At 49.1% G+C, this 22,371-nt stretch overlaps 1 protein-coding gene across 1 annotated transcript in view; it reads left to right on the top strand.

The window, feature by feature from the left end:
- LOC135260630 (potassium voltage-gated channel subfamily H member 2-like) overlaps positions 1 to 22,371 on the top strand; it is a 136,444-nt gene that overhangs the window by 60,526 nt on the left and 53,547 nt on the right. Inside the window, exons 3-5 of the mRNA XM_064346019.1 lie at positions 3,656 to 3,817; positions 4,499 to 4,966; positions 5,411 to 5,622. Coding sequence (XP_064202089.1) covers positions 3,656 to 3,817; positions 4,499 to 4,966; positions 5,411 to 5,622 — 842 coding nt within the window. The remainder of the gene's footprint in view (positions 1 to 3,655; positions 3,818 to 4,498; positions 4,967 to 5,410; positions 5,623 to 22,371) is intronic.

Genomic DNA, 22,371 nt, shown 5'->3' with positions numbered 1-22,371 from the left:
TTGCGAGATGCCATTTGAAAAACTTCAGGTTTATTCTAAATCAAACGTGTAAGGTGTATAACATAATAACGCCACGGTTACAAGGAAGTAATATTGTGCACGTCGAGTGCCTGGCATAGGATCGCCATTTACGACCCTCTTGGGGGAGGAAGCTTTATTGCACTGATGCTGCTGTGAACCAAGTTATCAAAGGTCTTTATTCTGTTTCTACTTGCGTGGGATGCATTGAACTGTGTGTGTGTGTGTGTGTGTGGGATGGGGGGTGGGGGTGGGGTAGTCCCAGGTGTAATCCCTGTGTCATTAACACGGCTGCCCATGTCCTGTAAAACCGAACTTCGTCTCATCATGATGTGGCATTTTACTCTGCACATAACACCAGATAGAGCTGTCAGAAAAGGGAAGGCTGTTTTAGAATCCTTCCGTGCTTACATTGTGCATACATTGTCCAGATTGTGTGTGTGTGTGTGAGTAGGTGTGCGTGTGTGTGTCTGTGTGTATACAGTGTGTACATATGTGTGTTTATGTCTGTGTGTGTGTGTGTTGTGGTATACAGTGTGTTATATGTGGTGTTTGGTATGCTCTGTAATGTAATTTCCCTATGCTTTCACTGTTAATAGAAGACAATCGGTGCATAAAATTTCAAGATGCAGGAATAGTGTTTGGACGCCAAGATTCTGGCCTCCAAACCCCCCGCTTAATGTGTGCCCCCCAATGTTCAAATGAAACCTACGCCAATGTGTGTACGCATGTGTGTGTGTGTGTGTGTGTGTGTGTTACTCCGCTCCTTGACGCTGATTAATGAAACATGAACATTAACTAAATGCAAACATACAGAGATTATATATATGGGGCGACATAGCTCAGGAGGTAAGAGCGATTGTCTGGCAGTTGGAGGGTTCCCGTTTCGATCCCCCCACCCTGGGTATGTCGAAGTGTCCCTGAGCAAGACACTTAACCCCTAATTGCTCCCAACGAGCTGATTGGTACCTTGCATGGCAGCCTTTCCCTGTTGGTGTGTGTGAGTGTGAGTGTGAGTGTGTGTGTGTGTGTGTGTGTGTGTGTGAACGATTGTAAAGCGCTTTGGATAAAAGCGCTATACAAATGCAGTCCATTTAACATTTACCGTATATATATATTGGTTTACACACAAGCCTCTGGCTGTTCTGTGTTAGCTGGAACTACAAGACTGAAGGGAGAGAAATTAGTCAAGGCAAAGCTAAATTAGAGCGAAGGCGGCAAGGCAGCAAAGCCAATTAATTTATGCCGGCAAGTAATGGTGTGCGAGAACTTCCCACTGTCTGCGAAGGCATGGCTCATTAATTTGACGCATTTGCTGGGAATTTACATAGCGAATTATAAAGCAGTCGAGCGGCCTGTCGCTCCCCTCTAGTGTATAGTATCTACACGCAATCAGAAATAGCCACTTATGGCATATGAATCATGTGCTGTGCGCGTCTTTGAAACAACAGTGTGTAAACCTGGTTCCATTTGCAAACTGCTCCGTCTGGGCCCACAATTAAAGGCAATGGGATTGTATTTAAATGGAATTGTAACTAATTATCCAGCATGTCATTTTTCAGCTATACATTCTCATACATTCGGACATTCGCAGTATATCCCAATCGATGTGTAATGGCTAAACACTGACACAAGTTCAATTACTCCGTCTTGTATTTATGTACCTATTGATATACTTGGCGTGGAGCTTATAAATCATTGTTTCTAATTATGGTGCTGATTTACATATATATGTTATTGGAGATGACTGTACATCAGCCTACAAGGAGAGCTAGTACAGTTTTAGTAATGGCTGCTGGCAGCCATCGGACAGCTGGATTGTGATAGAAGCTGGCACCACATCAGCCCAAAGAATCTTGGTCGTCCTAAACTCCCCTTATCCCTGTTGGGAGTTTTGGATAAATGGCCTTAATTTCCTAGGCACTGCTAGCAACTTTCACTGGCTTGATGCCATTTTCTGAGGCCTTTTTTTTTTTTCTTATCATAGCTCAGGGATACTCCACTCCAGGTCCCACAGGCCACAGGTTATTTGCACCAACCATGCGCTACACCACCAGATTTCACTAATGAGCTTCCTTCCTGAACGAAGGAGGCCTTCAGTTAAATCTGGTGGTTTGGCGCATGGTTGGGCCAATACCTATAGACACGGTGGCCTACAGGACCTGGAAGTGAGTAGCCTTATTATAGCTTGTATTTTTTATTGTTATCTTTATACTTATGCTATAGTTGGGGGGGGGAACAGGAGTAAGGATTCCAATGTACTAGTACTTGTTAAAAGTGGCGAATAAAACTTAAAACTTGTCCTGCTACTCACTGTTTTGGGGCTCATTTTCGTGGCAGAGGCCTACCTACCTCTAGCCCGTCCCATTATTCTTCCAGCCCCAGTTAGGGACGGTAATGTGGACTGTCCCGTCTGTGTCCCTGTTATGTGCAGTGTTATGTGTGCTGCCTCTTTTGTTCGTTTTCCCCCTTGGATTCCCCTTGTGGCTGGCCAGGGTATTGTTTTGTTTTTCCCACTTTTGATTGTAGGCATGCAGCACCTGGTGGTTCCCCTGTAGAGCCAGCCAGTGAAGTTGCCCAGGTGCAACTCGCCAGGTGACAGCTACCTTGCGATTGCCCGTGTGAACCATGCCCTACAAGAGCGTGTTTATTGTTGTCCATAATATACTTGTTTAATCGATTTACTTTTATTGAACTTTTGTTTTGTTTTTTGTTATGCATACTCTATTTTGCGGTCCGCCACACAGGAAACGAACGAAAACCCAGCTGTTATCGGCTATGCTGGAGAGATTTGTGGATGACATCAGGGTTCATGTACATTCCAATGCCGAGAACAAACTAGTTTTAATTTGATCGCCACAGGATCATGAGAGCCTGTTGTGTCTTCCTCTGCAGTCGCAGAAGAATTTTATTTCCGTAGCTCTACAGAGACAGTGATAAAGACGGTTTATCGTAAAATAGGACAGAGGTTCTCCGCACGACATTGATTCTTTAACGGCAGCAGTTAAAACCAAGTGGAGGCTAATCCGCTGTTATATGTCGCCCTCTAGTGGAAGCCAGTCTGCGCTTTTTAAAATTTATTTTCAGTTTCGAATTTCGAAGGTTGTATTGAAGCTAATGATAATTGATAATGAGTTCTCTTAACTGTTGATTGACAAAAGCTGGAATGTAATGATTGGCTGGTCTTAGGAAGCATCTGATTTTTTAAAAATAATTTGTGTTCTGTATAGACTGTTGATTGCAGGTAGTTGATCAGCGGTGTGTGTGTATGTGTGTGCGTTTGTGTATGTGTGTGTGAGTGTATATGAGTGCACTCGCGCACGGGCGTGTGCATGCGTGTCTGTAGGTGTGTGTGTGTATGTGTGCGTGTGTGTGTGTGCTCACGCATGTGTGTGAATGTCGATGCTCTGATATTTGGCAGTCTCTCTGGTTGCTGGTAAACAATGACCACAGACAAATGGAGGAGAATCTCCAGCAGCACTGACTCCGCTGCCCTCCCCGCTGTTTCTCTCTGCCCAGGCGTGTGCTTCCCCTGCATGGTGGACGGTGTGTGTGTGTGTGCGTGCGCGTGGCGTGTGTGCGTGTGTGTGTGTGTGAGTGTTGGCTCTGACTCCGCTCTCTCTCTCCCCTTACCCAGGCGTGTGCTTCCCCTGCATGGTGGACGTGGTCCCAGTGAAGAACGAGGAGGGCGCCGTCATCATGTTCATCCTCAACTTCGAGCTGGCGGCCGACGGCAAGCCGCTCGCCTCCCCGCACCGCGAAATCCGCCGCAAGATCCCCATCCCCTGGATCTCTGCAGGTACTCCGGAGTAAGAGCCCCGCCCCCTTCCGGCGTTCCCACTTTAATGCTTTTATTTTGATAAAATTCTTTCCCTTGGTGTATTTTGACTCACTGCTAAAATTGTCTGCCTTAACGTGTTTTAGCATTGCAATGAGATTTTAACGCTTTTATTTTGATAAAATTCTTTCCCTTGTTTTTTTTATTTTTTTAATCACTGTAAAAAAACTTCTGCTTTAACAAGTGTTTTAGTTTTGTAATGAGACTTAAAATCTTAATTTGTTTTTCACTCAAGTAGAAAATAGTAGCTTGTTTTAGGCTACTGTTTGCTTGACAGGTGAAAATTTCTTACCTCTTTGGCAAATCTTGAGTCAACCCGTCTCACCTTATTGGCCATAATTTTGTTTTATGTAGCAAAGAAGGTAATTTTATTACTGTATATTCCTTTCTTTCTTTGTCTCTCCCTTCCTCTCTCTTGCCTTTCTCAACTGTCTTCATCCTTGCCTATGTCCTTTTCTGTTCTGTTCCCTTTCTCTTTGTCCCTTGTCCCTTGCTCTCCCTCTCTATCTTGCTTTCCTTCCCCCTCTTCATCTCTACCTCCTTTTCTGTTTTATTCCCTCTCTCTTCGTGTCTCTGTCTGTCCCTCCTTCTCTCTTTCTCTCTTCCCTCCCCTTCCTCTTCCTCCCTCCTTTTTCCCCGCAGGTCGGCGGTGTGGCTTTAAGCTCCGCCTCCCCCTGCTGGGCCCGGGGGGCGTCCGGAAACGCTCTCTGCGGGACGACCCGGAGGCGGGGGGCACTCGGGACACGTCCCACCTGGTCCAGGACGGGTCCCTGGCCCTGGGGGAGCTCCTGACCCCCCGGGAGCGCCCCCGCCGGGGTGGCCCCGCCCCGCTGTGGGCGGAGCGGCGGGCGGCGGACGGGAGGGCGACCCCCCCCTCGCCCTCACCCTCGGCCCCGGCCCCGCCCCTCCCGCTCCCCCTCCCGCTGCAGCTGCAGCTGCTGCAGTCGTCGCTGCGGCTGGACCGCGACGCCTCGCTGTCCAGCTGCAGCCTGACGCGCAGCCGCTCGCACCAGAGCCTGCAGAGCGCGCGCCACGCCTCCTCCGCCGACGACGTGGACAGCGCCCGGCTGGACCGCGACGGGAGGGCCCCCGCCCGCTGCGCCAGCACAGGTACGGGTGTGGGAGGGAGGGAGGGGGGCAGGGTGTCTGTGTGTGTGGAGGAGGGGGGGTCAGGTGTGTGTGTGTGTGTGGGGGGGAGGGAAGGGGGGTCAGATGTGTGTATGGAGGGGGGGGGTTCAGTGTGTGTATGGGGGGGGTAGGGGGGTCAGGTGGGGCGTGTGGGGCTCAGGGTGTGTGTGGGGGCAGTCAGGTGGGCCCATGTGTGTGGGGGGTAGGGGGGGTCAGGTGTGTGGGGGCGGAGGGGGGGGGTCAGGTGTGTGTGTGGAGGGGGTGAGGGGGTCACCCCAAGAAAAAGTTATTTGAAAAGAGTCACTTTGCAGTTCCACTGTGTTTTTAACGTGCAGAGGGGCGGAAGTAATGGCACACGGACGTTTCGGCCCTGACGGCCTTCTTCAGCGTCGTACATCCTCACGTGTGAACAACTTTCCCTCGCAGGTGCGGTGAACAGCAAGCCGGGCCTGCAGAACTCCACCTCGGACTCGGACCTGGCGCGCTTCCGGGCGCTCAGCGCCATCCCCCAGATCTCCCTGAACTTCGTGGACCTGAAGCCCGACCCCTTCGTGGCCCTGCCGGCCGGCGACGTGGACATCCTGGCGCCCTGCAAGCTGATGGACCGCACGCACAACGTCACCGAGAAAGTGACCCAGGTACCGGCCACCAGGCGCTGGCCCACTGTGGGTGGTAACATGGGGCTGTTATGGGTCGTGTTTAGTGATGCCAGGTACCGCCACAGGGCGCTGTGTCTCCGGAGACATGGGCTGGGGGGGTAGCTCAGGACCTGGTTTATGGGGTCCTGTTACTCAGTAAGAAAGTGACCCAGGTACCGGCCACAAGGGGGCGCTGTGTCCTCACTGTGAGACACGGGCTGGGGGGTAACAGCGGGAGCTGGTTTACGGGGTCATGACATTTGGGCTGGCGGGGTAACCCAGGATCTGGATTATGGGGTCCTGTTACTCAGTGAGAAAGTGACTCAGGTACTGGCCACCAGGGGTGCCGTCCTCCGTGGGTGTGGGGAGCGGAGCTGGTTTGGGCTGATATTGGTGCTGGGTAACCCAGGACCTGGTTTACGGTGTCCTGTTACTCTGCGACCTGTGGATTTGCGTTGGTGAGCTTCGGCTGCGTGTCGCAGTCGTTTAAATTAGATTAGGCTAATCCTCGGGGTCTCTTTCGATGTGCAGTACGCTTCTCATGCACGTCGTACTTTATCTGTGACTGAATGAGATGGTGATCCATCACCCTGGATGAAATGGGCAGTGCTGACACGTTTCTGGCAGCCGTGAGAACAGTTTTATTGACTCGTGGACAAATTATGATAATGGTTTTTAAAGATGGCCCTTATTTCAGAGGCATTTCAAAGGCACTGGGATTACATCACAGCTTTCAACCTGATTTTACCCAATCAGGTTACAGTAGTGCGTAGTGCATTCTGAGTGCCGGCCCCAAGCCCGGGTAAAACGGAGAGGGTTGCGTCAGGAAGGGCATCCGGCGTAAAACGTATGCCAAATCAGATATGCGGATCAGGAGGGTCCACTGTGGCGACCCTGAACGGGAACAGCCGAAAGAAGAAGAAGAAGAAGAAGAAGAAGGTTACAGTAGTGCGTCCAGGGTTATACGTGTGTACAGCCACGCACGTAGGTGGAAAACCTGAGCACACACAGGAACTGCCACACACACGCATGCACTCACACACACACACATGCACACACACGTACGCACTCAAACACACACACACTCACAAATGCACACACACATGCACAAACATACACATTCACAGAAGAATATACTACACACACAATAACACACACACAGACTGCACACACACTGCACACACACACACACTGCACACAACACTACGCACTCAACAGCAAACGACACACGCACAATACGCATCACACAGAATATACACACACACACACACAGAGGAGAAGCAGTGTGTTTTTAGTCAAATGAACAGAATGTGAGGGGAGTCCATGTTCTCCTCCTACACCAGTCTGGCTTTGCTCCTTGATGTGTTGCATTCAGGAAGTTGCAGTGGCACCCTTTCGAAAGTGGGGATCTCTCAACCAAAGGCAGTCTCACGTTAAGATACAAAAAGTCAGACAAATGAGAAAGCAATGGCGACAGAATTTTGGCTCATGTTTGACATGCATGTGTTCCTCAGAGACAGTTCCCTCTATCACAGTTAATCCTTTGAAGTGTTGCTCTTTTGGAAGGATTTGTCAAAATTCTAAGTCTAAGTGTTCTAGAACTCCACTGCTTCCTGTTCCCAGTAGGGATTGTGACATCACCATCAGAATGTTCTGTTAAGAGCATTGTGACCTCACAGCTTAAAGCAGCTGGTCCTGGTGAGCTACAGGGGTCTGCTGGTTTTCATGGTGACTCTGCACTTCATGAATCAATTAGAGCAGTTGATTACACAGTTAACTCAACTCACCGGGTGTCTTGGGTCTCAACTGGGTGCTGATTTTAAGGTGATAACAAAAAACCAGCAGACCCTGTAGCTCCCAAGGACCAGGGCTGGAGACCACTGCTCTATCACAAGCTGAGCGAGCCTCTGTTTGCATTCGAGCGTGAAAATGCGAAGCTGCTTTTCTGTAAAATAGCGCGGGGGGGCCGGGGCAGGGCCGGGGGGGGTGGGGGGGGTGAAGCAGAACTGCACGCAGGGCAGTGTCATCACCTGCACGTCCGCAGGTTTTATTGTTTAATTACGGCGCTTTATTCGCGAGCCAGCGGCGATGAGTCAGCCCCGAGCTGAAGATCGCTCCTGAGTAAAAGCGCTCGTTCGAGGGCAGCTTCGCGCTGCGCGTGTTTGAATCCCACGTGGCCCGGGATTCCGTTTCTCTGAGCCCTTTTACCATGTTTCAGATTTATGTTCGGGCCCTTCGTTTTGTTTTTGTTTTTACCAATATCGAACTGATTTTGTAAAGCGGTCAACCGGCGTTCCCTTGGGGAATCAAACTCACAAACTCACAAAAATAGATTATTCTTTTGTGAATCATTTTACAACAACAGCAATAACAACAATAATAATAATAACAACAGTAATAACTTCACTATTATTATTATTATTATTATTATTATTATATATGTGTTCTGTCCTCGTTAGCCGTGGTTGGTGGGATGCTGTTGCCATGGTTATTCGCCGGCTGTGTCAGGTCCGTAAGTGTCTCCGGGAGACGGTCAGGAGGTTGCCGCGGCGATGTCAGGCGGGCCAATGCGCCGTAGCGGACGTCTGGATGAAACGTTGTTTTGTGACTCCAGCCGTGACCGACGCTGAGAAGGAGCCATGTGCGTGAGCGTGTTGGACAGAGGGGGGCCTGTCATGGCCCCCCCCCAATGGCCCACCCTCCCCTGGCTGCCCCTCCCCTTTTTAATCCCCAAATGTGCCTCTTGAGTCGCTAAGAAAGAGCCTGGGCATAAGCGTCTTGAGTAGAGGGGGCCTGTCATGCCCCCTGGCCCCCCATTTTAACCCCCAAATGTGCCTCTTGAGCGTGTTGGACAGAGGGGGCCTGTCCTACCCCCCCCCCTTTTAATCCCCAAATGTGCCTTTTGAGTCACCGTTGTGCTGAAGAGTTCAGCACACGCTCCTCTCATCCGCTCGCCCACCGGTCGGTTATTTTTATTACATTTCTCAATCTGTTTTTTTTTTTTTTTCGCGGTCATTGTTATGACACATGGAGCTTTGCGGCGTGGGAGTGTGGCTCTGTGAACGTTGGCGGCTGAAAGAGACCGCGACCCTGCGCATTCTGGCGCAGCGTGCTTTAGACCGCGACCCTGCGCATTCTGGCGCAGCGTGCTTTAGACCGCGACCCTGCGCATTCTGGCGCAGCGTGCTTTAGACCGCGACCCTGCGCATTCTGGCGCAGTGTGCTTTAGACCGCGACCTGGCCATTCTGGCGGCTTGGCTTTAGACCCGTACCTGCCATCTGGCGCAGTTGCTTTAGACCCGACCTGCGCATTCTGGCACGCTGTGCTTGAACGCGACCCTGCCATTCTGCGCTGCGTGCTTTATGTGCGCGACCTGCGCATTCTGGCGCAGCGTGCTTTAGACCGCGACCTGCGCATTCTGGCGCAGCGTGCTTAGACCGCACCCTGCGCATTCTGGCGCAGTGTGCTTTAGACCGCGACCCTGCGCATTCTGGCACGCTGTGCTTTAGACCGCGACCCTGCGCATTCTGGCGCTGCGTGCTTTAGACCGCGACCCTGCGCATTCTGGCGCAGCGTGCTTTAGACCGCGACCCTGCGCATTCTGGCGCTGCGTGCTTTAGGCCGCGACCCTGCGCATTCTGGCGCTGCGTGCTTTAGGCCGCGACCCTGCGCATTCTTGCGCAGTGTGCTTTCTGTGCTTAACCTTTACCAGGCCGATCTGAGAATGTAAAACTGCTGTTTTGACTCACGTGATCCATCTCTGCTCGCTGCAGCGCCATCCAGATATGTGGGATTGGACACGTGTCACTTGCTATAATTCACTTGCTGAAGGGATAAAATATTGTGTACGAAAAAAGAAAAAACAAGCCAATACCAATATACTCTATACGCAGTTTCACCCATAAAGTTTATTATTTAATCTGTATTGTTTTAATACTGTATATCGTCGACCTCTCCTTCTCTTGCTCACATGACATGGCTGGGGTGGTAAATTAATCGTGCTTTTGCTTTTGAGAGCATCACTTCAGTATTAAAAATGAAGTCATATTTATTATGTGATATTATAGGATAGTTCCCCCAGACAAATGAAAAACCGTTCCATTAGATCTCCTGTTATTGCTGTTTTAACTATCTCGCTTGTGTATTAGATTAGGTTGCTGTTCCCTGTTTGTCTTCTAGTGCAAACTAAACCTGCTTCATCATCAGTAAAGAAAGTTAAGTGCCATCGTGTTGTTTTAAGGGAAATTGCGGGCAATTTCGGGGGGCAGTTTAGTGCTCTAGAGCCAAACTTTTAAATTTTTTTACGCTGACTGTCCGTAATTCACACCGAGACTCATTAAGTTTCATTACACACCCAGTGATGTGTTCTACTCCACAGTTCGCTGGCTAACACAAGGCTGACCCAAAAGAACAAGGCAAAGCAAAGTAGTGTAGTTCAAGGGTGTCCAGTCGTATTCGAAAAGGGCCGGTGGGGGGTTGCAGGTTTTTGTTTTAGTCCAGCACCACAACACCTGAAGTAACTGTTTAACTAATCGTGGTCTTCAATCAAAGACCTTGATAAGTGGCATCAGGTGTCATGTCAGGCTAACAACGCACCCCTCAACTCGATAGACGTTCCCGGCGTAGTTCAGCCAGCGAAAAGCTCACTAGTACGTCCACGATGTGATTGAGATGAGCATCCTTCCTGATACATCAAGTCACGGAGGAGACGTGGCGGACTGAGGAGTTGGCCGACGATTGGTACATGCAGACACCGTCTCTGGGAGGCTGTTCATAATCACTTCCCTCCACCATGCTCTGCATATTAACACAACACAAAATATATATACACACACACTAAAGCTGCATCACTCTACACACTGACATATAGAATATAATATACACACACACACACTCGCACGCGCACACACACACACACACAAATATATATACACACACTCACACACTAATGAGCATGGTGCATACAAACACTCTCACACACTGTGCACATATAGACATATAGTACACATATACTCAAAGACACAGAGTGGGCACGCATAGACACACACACACACACTCGCACGCACACACACACACACACGTGCACGCATGCACACACATACACACACACACAGCCACACGCGCACACACACACACACACACACACACACACTCACACTTGCGCCCATGCTTACCACTTCAATCCATCTATCATAACTTCACACTTTAGGGCATAGATGTCAGCAGTCTGTTTTGCTGGTGCTGTTTTGGAGAGTTTGCCATCGCTCATGGCTGATTTATGCATCGCGTGGAATTAACAACAGTGTCCGCTGCAGCTAAGAGGCAGTTTGATTGACAGTAGCCGATGACTCAGACAGAAGGTCTGCCCTCCTGATGAAGCTCTCTGATCAGGCTGAGCGGCCGAGCGTGGCTTTGAATACGAGTCCCTGCTTTTTTAGCCGGGCTCAAATTTCCTGCTCCAAATTTGTTATTGACCGTCTCGGAGGAGCACTTTTGAATTTGGAGACGTTCACTGCTCCTCAAGGCCTTTGCCAGTTTTTTTTGTGTTTTTTTTTTTTTTTTTTTAAACATCCTTTTGACGTTACTCTTTCCTGGCAAACACCCTACACTCTGATTTAATGCTAAATAATGCTAAACAGTATCTAAGCGCAGTATTAGCTATGAAAACACCGAGAGGGAAGCAAAGTTAGTGTGCTGGCTGACTCCAGTCGATTACAGTACTGTCACTTTCACGGCCAGAAGGTCCTGGGTTCGAATCCCACAGTCAAAAGAGATGCTGGTAGGCTAATTGGAGACTGTAAATTGTGTGAGTGAATGGTGTGTGTGCCCTGCGATAGACTGGCAGCCTGTCCATGGTGTATTCTTGCCTCTTACCCAATGCACACTGGGATAGGCTCCAGCGCCCCCGGCAACCCTATCCTGGATAAGTGGGTTTAGATGATGGATGCGTGAATGGATGCGTGGAAGGATGGGTGGATGTAGACGGGTATGGGCAAAGACATGCTGATAGGCTAATTGTGATAAGCTAATTGGCCCATAGGTGTGAGTGTGTGTCGGTGAATGGTGTGCACATAGTGGCCTGTCCGGGGTGTATTGCTTCCTCTTGCCCGATGCATGCTGGGATAGGCTCCGATTTTTAGACTCACTTAGGTTCGGCAGTGTGATGACAGGTAGGCAGGTGAGACGGACGACGGACATAATTTTTTATCCTACCGTAGGAAAAAGTTTTCAACAGCTGACTTACAGCTTCCAGTGGGTTTGGGAGTTTTGTCATCACAGGACACGTGTTGCTGAGGTTTAAAGTCTCATTATTTTATGCGCGGCGGTGTAGCACGATGCTAACTGGGTGTGCTTGTAAATTAAAGGCTGCGGCTTCGATCTTCAGTCGGGGAAACGCAAGGTTCCTCTTTTCAAGGGATATAATGGCCCTTTTAAATCTGAGAAAGACGGAGAGCAAAAATTGATTTTTGTTCATTTTTGCGAAAAACCGTTACAGATAAAAAAAAATCGACGCGGCGGCGCCGACATCGTCTGTCTTCCACGTGGGCTAATTGCCTCCTCATAGCGTTCGGGCTTTCTAAACATCGGAAAGCCGCTCGGGGGACTTGTGCTTGTCGACTCCAGCTGTAGTCCGGAGGTAATTAGCATCTGCACGAACTTCCCCTCCGTTTGCCTGTCTGTTCTTGTCTTGTGAGATGCCAGCGTAGGCCAGGATCGCTTGTGCATGTCAATAAAAAAAACAATATATTATTAAACGGAATATATTATTGCTGTTCAGTGGTTTTTTTTTTTTTTTTTTTGCTCTTTATACACTAAAGCAGAAATGTATACATGCGCAGTGAGGGAGGAGGTACAGTCTGTCGGTGCATCCGGACGAACCAGCGACACATCCTGACTCGAACCCAGGGCCAGACCAGGGCTGGCTGGTCCCAGGAGTCTGATGGGGGGAGAGGGAGGGAAGTCACATAACTGATGACGGTATCACATACCAGGGAGGGAGGGAAGCTGGCAATTGCTCTGTAGGCGGAGTGTGACTTGCAAGCACGGGTGGTGGGGGGCGTTACATCAATTTCTACTGCTCCCCCCTGTAGCCGGATTCCTGCCGAGATTTCTTCCCATCAGGGAGTTTTCTCACCGCTGTTTGATGATTTTTCTCCCCACTGGGAGTTTTTTCTCTTTCTTTTTTTTACCTCGTGTGCTTGCTATTTAGGGGTTCAGGCCTGGGTTTTTTTGCTTTTCTTCTGCTACTCTGTAAAGCATCTCTATAGCAGTTTTCTGTAAAAACGGCTATAGAATAAAAAATAGATTTGAGTAGTCATGAAGCACGTTCTCCGGTAAGGAGAGCCCTCTCCAGGTGCTGAAAGCTGTGCTCTCCTCTCTGTGTGTCGGGGGAAGCACTTTTTTTGCTTTGTTGCTGTGCTCTGAAAGTGTTGTGACACAGCTGGGGCACTGGCACAGGTGCTCTGGAGAGGGAGAGCAATGAGCCTGAGTCTGCCAGCGTTGCCCCCCCCCCCCCCCCACACACACCCCCCCCCCCATCGCCCTGACCCATTTTAAGCCCCTTTGCCCCATTAATCACCATGGGACGGGGACGGGGAGACGGGGGTGACAGGGGGGCGGGGGGGGGGGAGTGGATAGGCCACAGCTCACCGAATTTCCTCATCAGAGGGGAGTAATGGGACTGGCTGTGATTAGGGTGTGAGAGAGTAAGTGTGATGGATCTGCCAGTGATCTGCTCTGTTGTTTAATGACACCTGCAGACACGCAAATAAGCAGAACCAGGGCTTTTTGAGTCGCTGTTTGTAAAGCTGGTCGTTCTGTCTGGGAGGTTCTCCTGCTCCTCTGGATTTTAGCCAAAAATAAGAAGTTACTGTAGTTGAAGGGTAAAGCTCATAGTTTAGCTACTGATGTGCTATAGTAACTGTTTTAGTTTGATTGTAGTTGTTATTTTCGTTTTTTATTAATAACACTGGCCGCATGCACACACGGAAACACCACACACTCAGACACACACACACACACAGACACACATACACACACGCACAGTTTTGCTATAACTTTAATTCTGTGGCAGTCTGATTGGCCTGTCTGCATTGACATTGTGGAGGTGAAAATGAAAAGGACAGACTGGCGCCCCCCTGGTGGACGCTGGCAGAGGGGCAGGTCAATGAAGATAGCCAGGGTAACTCTCAGAGCAGAGATAATTACCCATGAGCACGCTGGGCACAGACCACCCCCTCAAATCCCCTCACACTCTCCTCTCCTCTCCCTCACTCCTTCCATCCCTCTCTTTTTTTGACATAATTCCTCCGGCACTCGTTTACCGCACATGTTCTTCCACGCTCTGCTGCGCCCCTCTCTTATTTTTTTTCCCAGCATGCCTTTGGTCCCGAATGCCTCCCTTCAGCCCTTTTAACCTCTTCAGAGTGAAATGGCTCCGTCACAGATCAAACGTTTCCTCAGCTTCGAGACCACCGCAGGGTCAGAGCAGAGATAATTAACCCATAAGCGAGAGACCCGCGCACTCCGCGTTTCCTTCCTGCCTTAGGGACAGAGTTCCTGTCATCGGCCTGAAGAATTCTGGGATTGTTATTCCCCCGTGGTTGTTAACGAGCAGGCCAACTGCCAGTCCACGTCAGACTCTGTGTTTTAGTTTTGTGCTTCTGAATCTTAACGGGCAGAGTTTCCTCTTCTGCAAACTGTTCAGTTTGTACTCGTAGATTCAGAACTCTCCGGTTTAAAAGTAGTTTCACAATTGCTAAAATATCTCCAGGTCTCTCCATCTCTCTCCCTCTCTCTCTCTCTCAACTCTACTCTCACCACACGACTCGATCGCTCTCTCTCTCTCTCTCTCTCTCTCTCTCTCAGAACACTGGCCTGCTCTGTGCAGTTCTTCACACGATGGCTGGAATGTCTTGTATTCATTCTCCAACCCCGAAGGCATTCCAGACATTTGAACCAGTTGCAAACACAGTGCAGTTCGATAATACAGCCCTTGTGGAAAAAAATATATTTATGCTGACGTACAGTAAATTGCCAAATGCCAAATCCAGAATCCAGAAAAAATGCATATTTTAATGCATATGGCCATTTCTTAATAACCCTTTACATTATGGCCAGTTTCATATACTCCATGTAGCTTCCCCTATGTTCAGCAAAATTGTAATTACTGTTATGTGCTATAATTTTAACAAAATATTTAATCACACTTTATGATCACAAAGCCTTGTAAGCATGTACATGCCTTCATTATCATGAACTTATACTTATTTTATGCTGGAATTAAGGTGAATTCATAAGTGCCTTCTATGGTCTCATGAGATAGGCTCGACGCTACTGGGAGCTGGCCCTGATTGAACAGTGAATATTTTGATTGTGAAGATGTGTGCCTCTCTGCTGATTTGTGTGTGATTTTGGCCTGGGCGGTTTGTGTGTGTGATGAAGCAGATCCCTTTAACTTTAACCGTCCCTTTAAACAGGCGTAACCATGACAGGATGTAGGAGTGTCACTCTCCACAAAATTTTACTCAAATTAACTCTTGATTGCTCTGAAACGCTCCCAAGTCGATACTTCGTATTATTTTATGGATCCCGTTGGAGCAGCGTGGGCAAGACACTGAGCAACATGCGGTTCATAATAAACTAGAACTTAATGACGCTTTGCACTCAAAGGACAAATGTTTCCTTCCATCTTAAGTAGCGAAGAATTTAGTAGAATAGACTCCCATACAACGCATATGCATTTAATTACATTCTTGTTCTACAAAGAGCACAGAAAAGGTCAGGTGAAACGTGGTAAGTCTATTCAAGGATAGCAACTGATCGGAAGTCTCACTGCACAAATTGACACACCCGGCCAACGCAACATTTTGGATTTTATCACGCTAATTCAGGTTAGATGAGGTGCAGTATCAATATTGAGTTTCACAGCCAATAAACTAACCATTTGGATTGGGTGTTTCATGCAACCCTTCCGGAACTGATACATTTTGTTTGTGAACCCACATCATGAACCCACATCTTCCTTCTTGTCCTCCAGGGAGTTTATCCTTCCCACTGTTGCCTCTGGCTCACTCCATAAAATGCGCTACATAAGTATAAAAATAAAATTTGATTGTACGTACAGTAGCCGCCTTGGCTGCTGGCCAGGTTACACAGCTAGCCGTTTGGACAAGAGCGTTGTGTCGCGTGCGTCTGGCTGGATACACAAGGTTGCAGATCTTTGCATTTGGGCCAGATAATTTATCGGTGGAAATTCTCTTGCAGAAGTGCTCGCAGAAGGTTGGGTGAGGTTTCGCGATGGCGCGGCTCGTTACCACAGCTGACAGACAGGAGAGGAGGTACACGCCCGTTTGTACCCGTAGGGGAAACCGATGGAGCGGGATAGGGATAATTGCATAGTGAGCTGTCAGATTTTGAGCAAAGATTTGGGCTCCCTCTCCTATCTTTGTTCAGATCAGTTCAATTTGTCCATGAAGAAAAAACTTTATTTTATTTTATTTTTTTCTTCTCTCTTCGGAAGACTTCCTTATATTAGTTGTTAATTAAGCAGAGGCCATATTCACTGGTGACCTCTGATGGGCTGAACAGCCTGTTCTTGTCATTATGTTTTCTTATGATCTTAGTATCTTGGTGTTTTTATGCACCAGCTGTTTTAGCTCAGTGCTGTTTTTTTTTTTTTTATTCTAATGCATCAGGAATTATTTGGAGCATCACAGTCCGAGTGTGTGCGTTTATCCTCAGTTCTGATATCTGGTGTCCTGACTCTCCACACCTCGCGCACATACGTGGGAGTGTGTAGGTTATTCCCTTTACAAAGAGGCCCGAATGCTGTCAATGGAAATGGTTTTCATTCGGATGAATGAGTAAGTCCTGAGTAGGTGTCCAATAAATGGCAAATGGAACTATCCATGTTGTGGGCAAATGCCAGTGAGCAGGTGGGATCACGGCAGTGACCCCAGCCACACTGTTTAATTTTGGAGGTGGGGGGGGGTGGTCGACAGGATCTGAGGCATGTTCAGCCCCCCCCGGCCCTGTTGGAACTGTCACGCACTTCGCACCCCCCTCCCCACATGGTGAGCCCACTCTGTCCTCCTACTAGAACAGGGGGGTGTCCAATCTTATCTGAAAAGGGGCCGGTGTGGGTGCAGGTTTTTGTCGAGGTCTTGAATCGCGACTGACCACGATTAGTTACTTTGTTGGAATCGGGTGTCCTGGTGCTGGGCTAAAACAAAAAACCTGCACCCCCACCGGCCCCCCTTTTCAGATAAAAATTGGACACCCCTGCGTCAGAGCGTGGGCCTCAAACACAGGCGTGGCTCGCTTGACCTCAGGCTCCTCTTTTATCTTTTTTGATCTGGAGGCCTTTGTGTTTGTGTGATTGCAGACTGTCTGACGGAAAGTGGGTCCCCTTTAATGCGCCACTCAGCGCCTCCGGGGGCTCCTTTTGTCCTGCGTGCTTCGTGCTCGGTGTTTGGTCCAGAGCTTGCGCTCGCTCGCTCTCTCTCTCCTCCTCTCTCTCTCTCACCCCCTCTCTCTCTCTCTTCCTGCCTCACCCCCCCCCCCCCCGTGTGCCAGCCCACAGTGCTGAGCTCCTCGGGTCCACAGGTAGCCGTTCTGCAGCTCGTGTGGGTGTGCGGTAAGGCAGGTGAGCGTTCTTCCGTGGCGAATTAAGCACGGGGCAGTTTGGCGGGGGGTGCTGAACAGACGGGACCGGGGAGGGAGGGGCTGGTGGTCTCCGGCGAGGTCCCGGGCGAGGTCCCGGGGTGTCACAACCGCCGCTTATTTCGTTTAGTGTGTAGCGGGCTGCTGTCCCCTAACCAGCTGCTCTTGTGGTGCACAGTGAGGGCTTTCGCAGTTCAGTTTGTGCCCCATCGCTCGACTGGGGGGGGGGGGGGTCGCGTCACTGGCGTCGTCCAGCGTTTCCGAGCTGGGGAGTGCGGGGCGGGAGATCGCGGCCAGGTGTGTGGGGCCTCAGGTGTGTCACAGGTGGCTGCTGGGAGAGGCGTGAGATGGAGGTACGCCGCTTGTCTGTGTGTGTGTGTGTCTGTCTGTGAGTGTCTGTCCGTCTGTCTGTGTGTGTGCGTGTGAGTGTGTGTGTGTCTGTCTGTGGGTGTGTGTCCATCTGTCTGTGTGTCTGTGTACCATTTCACACCTGGTAAGCAGGTATCACAGGAAAACAGTCATCCTGCATGGCCCATAGGTACACACTGACCTGCACACACTCATAGCCACACACACCCACTGGAAAAAAAGTCAATCGTACCCAACACTTGTGTCTTATAATTAGAATTGACATCTTATTTCTGTCACCTTTTTTGCTAAATAAGGCAAAAAGATTGCCTATGAGGTGAGACAGTTTGACTAATTTCAAGATGGGTTAAAGTCTATTGCAACAAAAAGAACAAAAAGACTAAGCGTGAAACAAGCTCATATTTTCTAAATGAGAAAAAAAAAGATTTCAAGTTTCATTACAAGACTAAAACACTTGTAGAGACCTTTTTTTTTTTTTTGCTGTGCAGACAAACGTTCAAACAGTCATGCATAAACACACACAAACACTCACCTGGATATACACAAACGAACATCCACGCATGTACACTTACCGGTAGGAGAGTATTCCATGCAGACACGATCAAGGATGAGGGAACAGATCTCATCACCGCCGCAGACACATACATAACAATATCGTACAATTAAAATGTGTATTTGAACATTTTTTTTAAAACTTGAATTACGTGGCCCAGGGAGCGTTGTTGCCCTAAACGACCACACTGTGTACTGTTTAACGCCAGCAACCGGCTCCGAATAAGATCGATTGAGCGTTGATGTTTAAAAGAATTAGCTCTGAATTACCAAGTGCATTTACGGCCGAGTTCACTTTAACAACCAATTCCAGGAAACCGCTTTGCTGTTGGCTGTTCGAAATTGTTTATGAAAAAAAATCGTAATTACAAATCATCCCTGACTTCCAGCGCACAGAAAATGTCCAGCCCAATAGCCGAGCACATCTGGCATCTGAAAGACGGAGATGTGATTGTGGAAAAAGATCGCTGCAAGGCGAAGCGCTGGATGGAGATTGTTATCCGCGATCTCCTCCGCGTACCCTTGGTGCGCTCGCCTAGTTCGTTCTATTGCGCAGGTTCTGCTGCAGGTCTCGTGCTTTTAACACCGTGCCGCTCGGTGCGCTGTTTTACCATCGCACATTAAAGAGGGGCCGTCAGCCCCTAACACAAATCACAGTGACATTGTGACGCAGAGAAAAGCAACGGTTGGGACGCGCAGCTCCTGTGAAGGAAGGCTCGCGCGGTTAATCTGTTGCCTCGGGTTAAAAAAAATAAATAATAAAAAGACGTTATTAAATGCAGTCACCGTGGCGACACATTGTGAAATGTAATATCATATCCGCTTTTGCCTTTACACCATGATGCGCTTTTATCCTATTTATTTCCTGTGACTTTATTAAATGTGTAGTAACGTTAGCTAGTGAAGGTGTGCGGCACCAAAATCTGCGTTGCGGTTTGGGCTGGTAGGTACCGGTCCTATGGGAACTGGTGCCAAAGTGGTACCTAGTTTTGGTACCCAACCCTTTTCAGCACTATCCCACCTGTTCACCTCACAGAGCAATCGACAACAGGTTCAAGGTGATCACTGATAAAAGCGAATCCCCCTATTTCAAGCAGAATAAAACGCTCTGTGTTAATTCAACTAACTGGAATTTATATTACCTGTTACCCAAAAGGGGTAAAACGCCCTCTGCCAGATTAAAACGCACTCCATCAGAGTACATTCAACCGCTGAAGGTGTTGCTGTGTACGTACTGTAGCTCACCACGGGCCGAGCAGGGATATCCCCGGAGGACCGAATCACGCCTCTGTTTGCACCGCGAGCCTCCCGCCCTTATTCCTATTCATGGGCGCGAAGGACAAACTCGTTAAAATTCAGAATCGTTCTAAAAGGTCACGGGATATGGAAAGACAACATCTTGTGAATTCAAAGACAATAAAGGGGGGGGGGGGCACACTTCAGTTTAAAGAGACACACTGTAGGACATGTTGTTCAGTAATAATTGCATAATCATTACTGGCTGTCATTTTCAAGGGCCTCAGAGTGTTTATGGTCGTTTATGGGTCGGCCATTTTGGTGATGCGCGGTGGCCATTTTACTGCATACATCCCATCACACTTTTTGTGTTTCATTCAGCTCATTATACCAGGCGAGTGATTATGTGACCACACCGGCATAACCTCAGCAGCATATTTTACCAAGACATTGGGGGGAAACCCTTACTTATTGTGAATGTGTGCCATGGGATATTTTTAAGTGTGTATTAACCACAATGAGTCAGGTGTGAATAAAACAATAGTGCGATCATTTTTAAAGAGCTGATGCACATACAGTGAGCTCCAAAATGTTTGGGACAAAAACATATTTTTTCTTGATTTGGCTCTGTGCTCCACAATTTTAGATGTGTAAACAAACAGTTCACGTGTGTTTAAAGTACACATTTGGTTTGGATCTGGTTCTGGGGGTTTTTCTGGTATTCCTTCTGTTCAGTAGGGGGCGATGCATAGTACTCCCTGTGCACTAATACCTGAAGCAGATCCATTCAGCGCCGAACCAAAAAACGTATTTCCACGTTCATGTAAATATTTAAAACGTGAGTTGTCCTGACATAAAAGTTAATAATGTTACGTATTGTACTTCCACTGAATCTCTCGTATGAGGTGCCCTTGGCTTTGCTAATATTTTGCAAATATTAAGTCTTGGGGTCGTGATTTAATCCAGCGTGAGTGTCTGGACCGCATGCCTGTCCAACTTTACGTTAGCACTCCCGTTCTGTCCGTTCCTGAAACCGGGCCAATTAAAAATCGGGGGCACGGGCCCTTGTTAAGACCTAACGCGGTTAATCACAGAAGCTGGGGCAGGTGTGAGTGTTCTCGGGGCGGGCCAAAAAAAAAAAAAAAAAAGAAAAGTGAGTCATCGTAGCTCCTGTTGGGGGGGGGGCGTGAAGGTCACGGCCGTTTGGATTTACACGTCTGGACGTGCGCCTGCGTGCTGTTCGTTCGCTTCGCCCGACATCGCTCACTGTCAGAACAAAGGGTTGTGTATTCTCATTGCGTCCAGATACTGTGTGTGTGTGTGGTTATATATATATATATATACTGCTGGATGTTGGGATTTTGGAGACCTTATGACCCTGCTCTGCCTTGTTGCCTAAAAATGAGCGCAGCCTATTGATTATAAGGCCTACAGTGTGACAGGGCCCAGGTGTATAAAGACCAGGCAGTGCCCCTGACTCCCGGGCCCCCCCGACACCCCTGCCCCCACCAACCCCCCGCACCTCCCCCCACTCCACCAATGATCATGTGTGACCTTTTGCAGCTCCTCCGGGATGCTGAGACGGGTGTCGATCCGCTGCCGATCCGTTGTGCGGTGTGCCATACCCCCCCCCACCTTGGGGGCGGGGCGTTTTCGTCCAACCCCGTCCTGGGAGACACGGCCGTCATCGCCATGGCGACCGCGCGAAACCGTCCTTCACCTCTCCCCCGTGGCTCCTCTCCATCGCTCCTGCTGACACGTCGACATCGACCCCCCCCCCCCCCCGAAGCATCGACGTGCCTCTGCACCCAAGCGGCTTGCTTTTATCAGTCGTCAGTCGATACAAAATTTTTAAAAAGCGTTTAACGCAATTCGCCTGTTCTCGGGTATAATTGGGCAATCTACACACATCCAGCCGCGGAGAAAAAAAACGCAAAGAAATGGCTTTCGACCACAAAACCCCAAATGACCCTCTACAGCAGCGATCATCAACTCTGACAATCAACTCGAATCCAAATCCAGCCCTGGTTTTCTTCCCTCCCGGGTAATTAGTGCTACTGATTGGCCAGACTGTCTACACACCCGACTCCCAGGCAAAGGGAGGGTGGGAAACCAGCCGGTCTTGGCCCTCGAGGACCGTGAGTAGCTGATCCCTGCTCTACAGCCATGTGAGGCTGGCAGGTCTTCAGCATCTAAATCTAAAATACCCTTCGTCGTGCACTAAAACTGAAATAATATCAAGGAAGCTCAGAAGGGGAAATATCCCTCCAAGTTATGTGCAGTGCGTCTATTAATCAGATAAATATTAATGAAATAGCAGCTCCACACCGTGATTCCAAAATGATACAGTAGTAATTTTTATAAATTGACAAAAAAATGGATTTGGGAATATCTTATGAATGGTATTCAAAGCTAAGCTTTGCATGCCTTTGAAAACTGCTAATGATATGACTTGGCTTGTTTTCAGTCGGCGTGGAATCAGTCCAGATCGTTAGCACGGTCGTAAAGATGCCATTGGGCGTGGTCCTCTGCTGCTCTCTAGCAACAACAGAGTGCCTGAAGATTCTGCCCGGCTTACCCAGGATGCACTGCTTCATCGCTGTGGCGTCAGGGCACCGCACAACAGCGTGGTGTTGTGAGGCGTCTAATGAACGTGTGCGTATGGGAGGCAGGGATGTGGTGGTGGGGGGGGGGGGGGGTTGGAAAGGGAGGGGGGTCTGCCATGAAGACGAATTGGTTTGACGTAGGCTGCTCTGCCAACCCCACCCCCCCCCCCCCCCCCCGTCCCCATAGAAACGGAGGACTATGCAAACCTGCGTACCTCAGCGCAAACGCAAGTGGGGCACCGAGCACGCAAAACCGCCGCCATTTATTATCCACGCCAGAGGCGGCCATCTTGGCGACAGAACCGGCGCCGTGGCAGAAAC

This window comes from Anguilla rostrata, chromosome 8 (assembly GCF_018555375.3).
Source record: "Anguilla rostrata isolate EN2019 chromosome 8, ASM1855537v3, whole genome shotgun sequence".
Classification (NCBI taxonomy): domain Eukaryota; kingdom Metazoa; phylum Chordata; class Actinopteri; order Anguilliformes; family Anguillidae; genus Anguilla; species Anguilla rostrata.
Note: the sequence above shows the minus strand (reverse complement) of the source record. Positions and strands in the feature narration are given on the sequence as shown.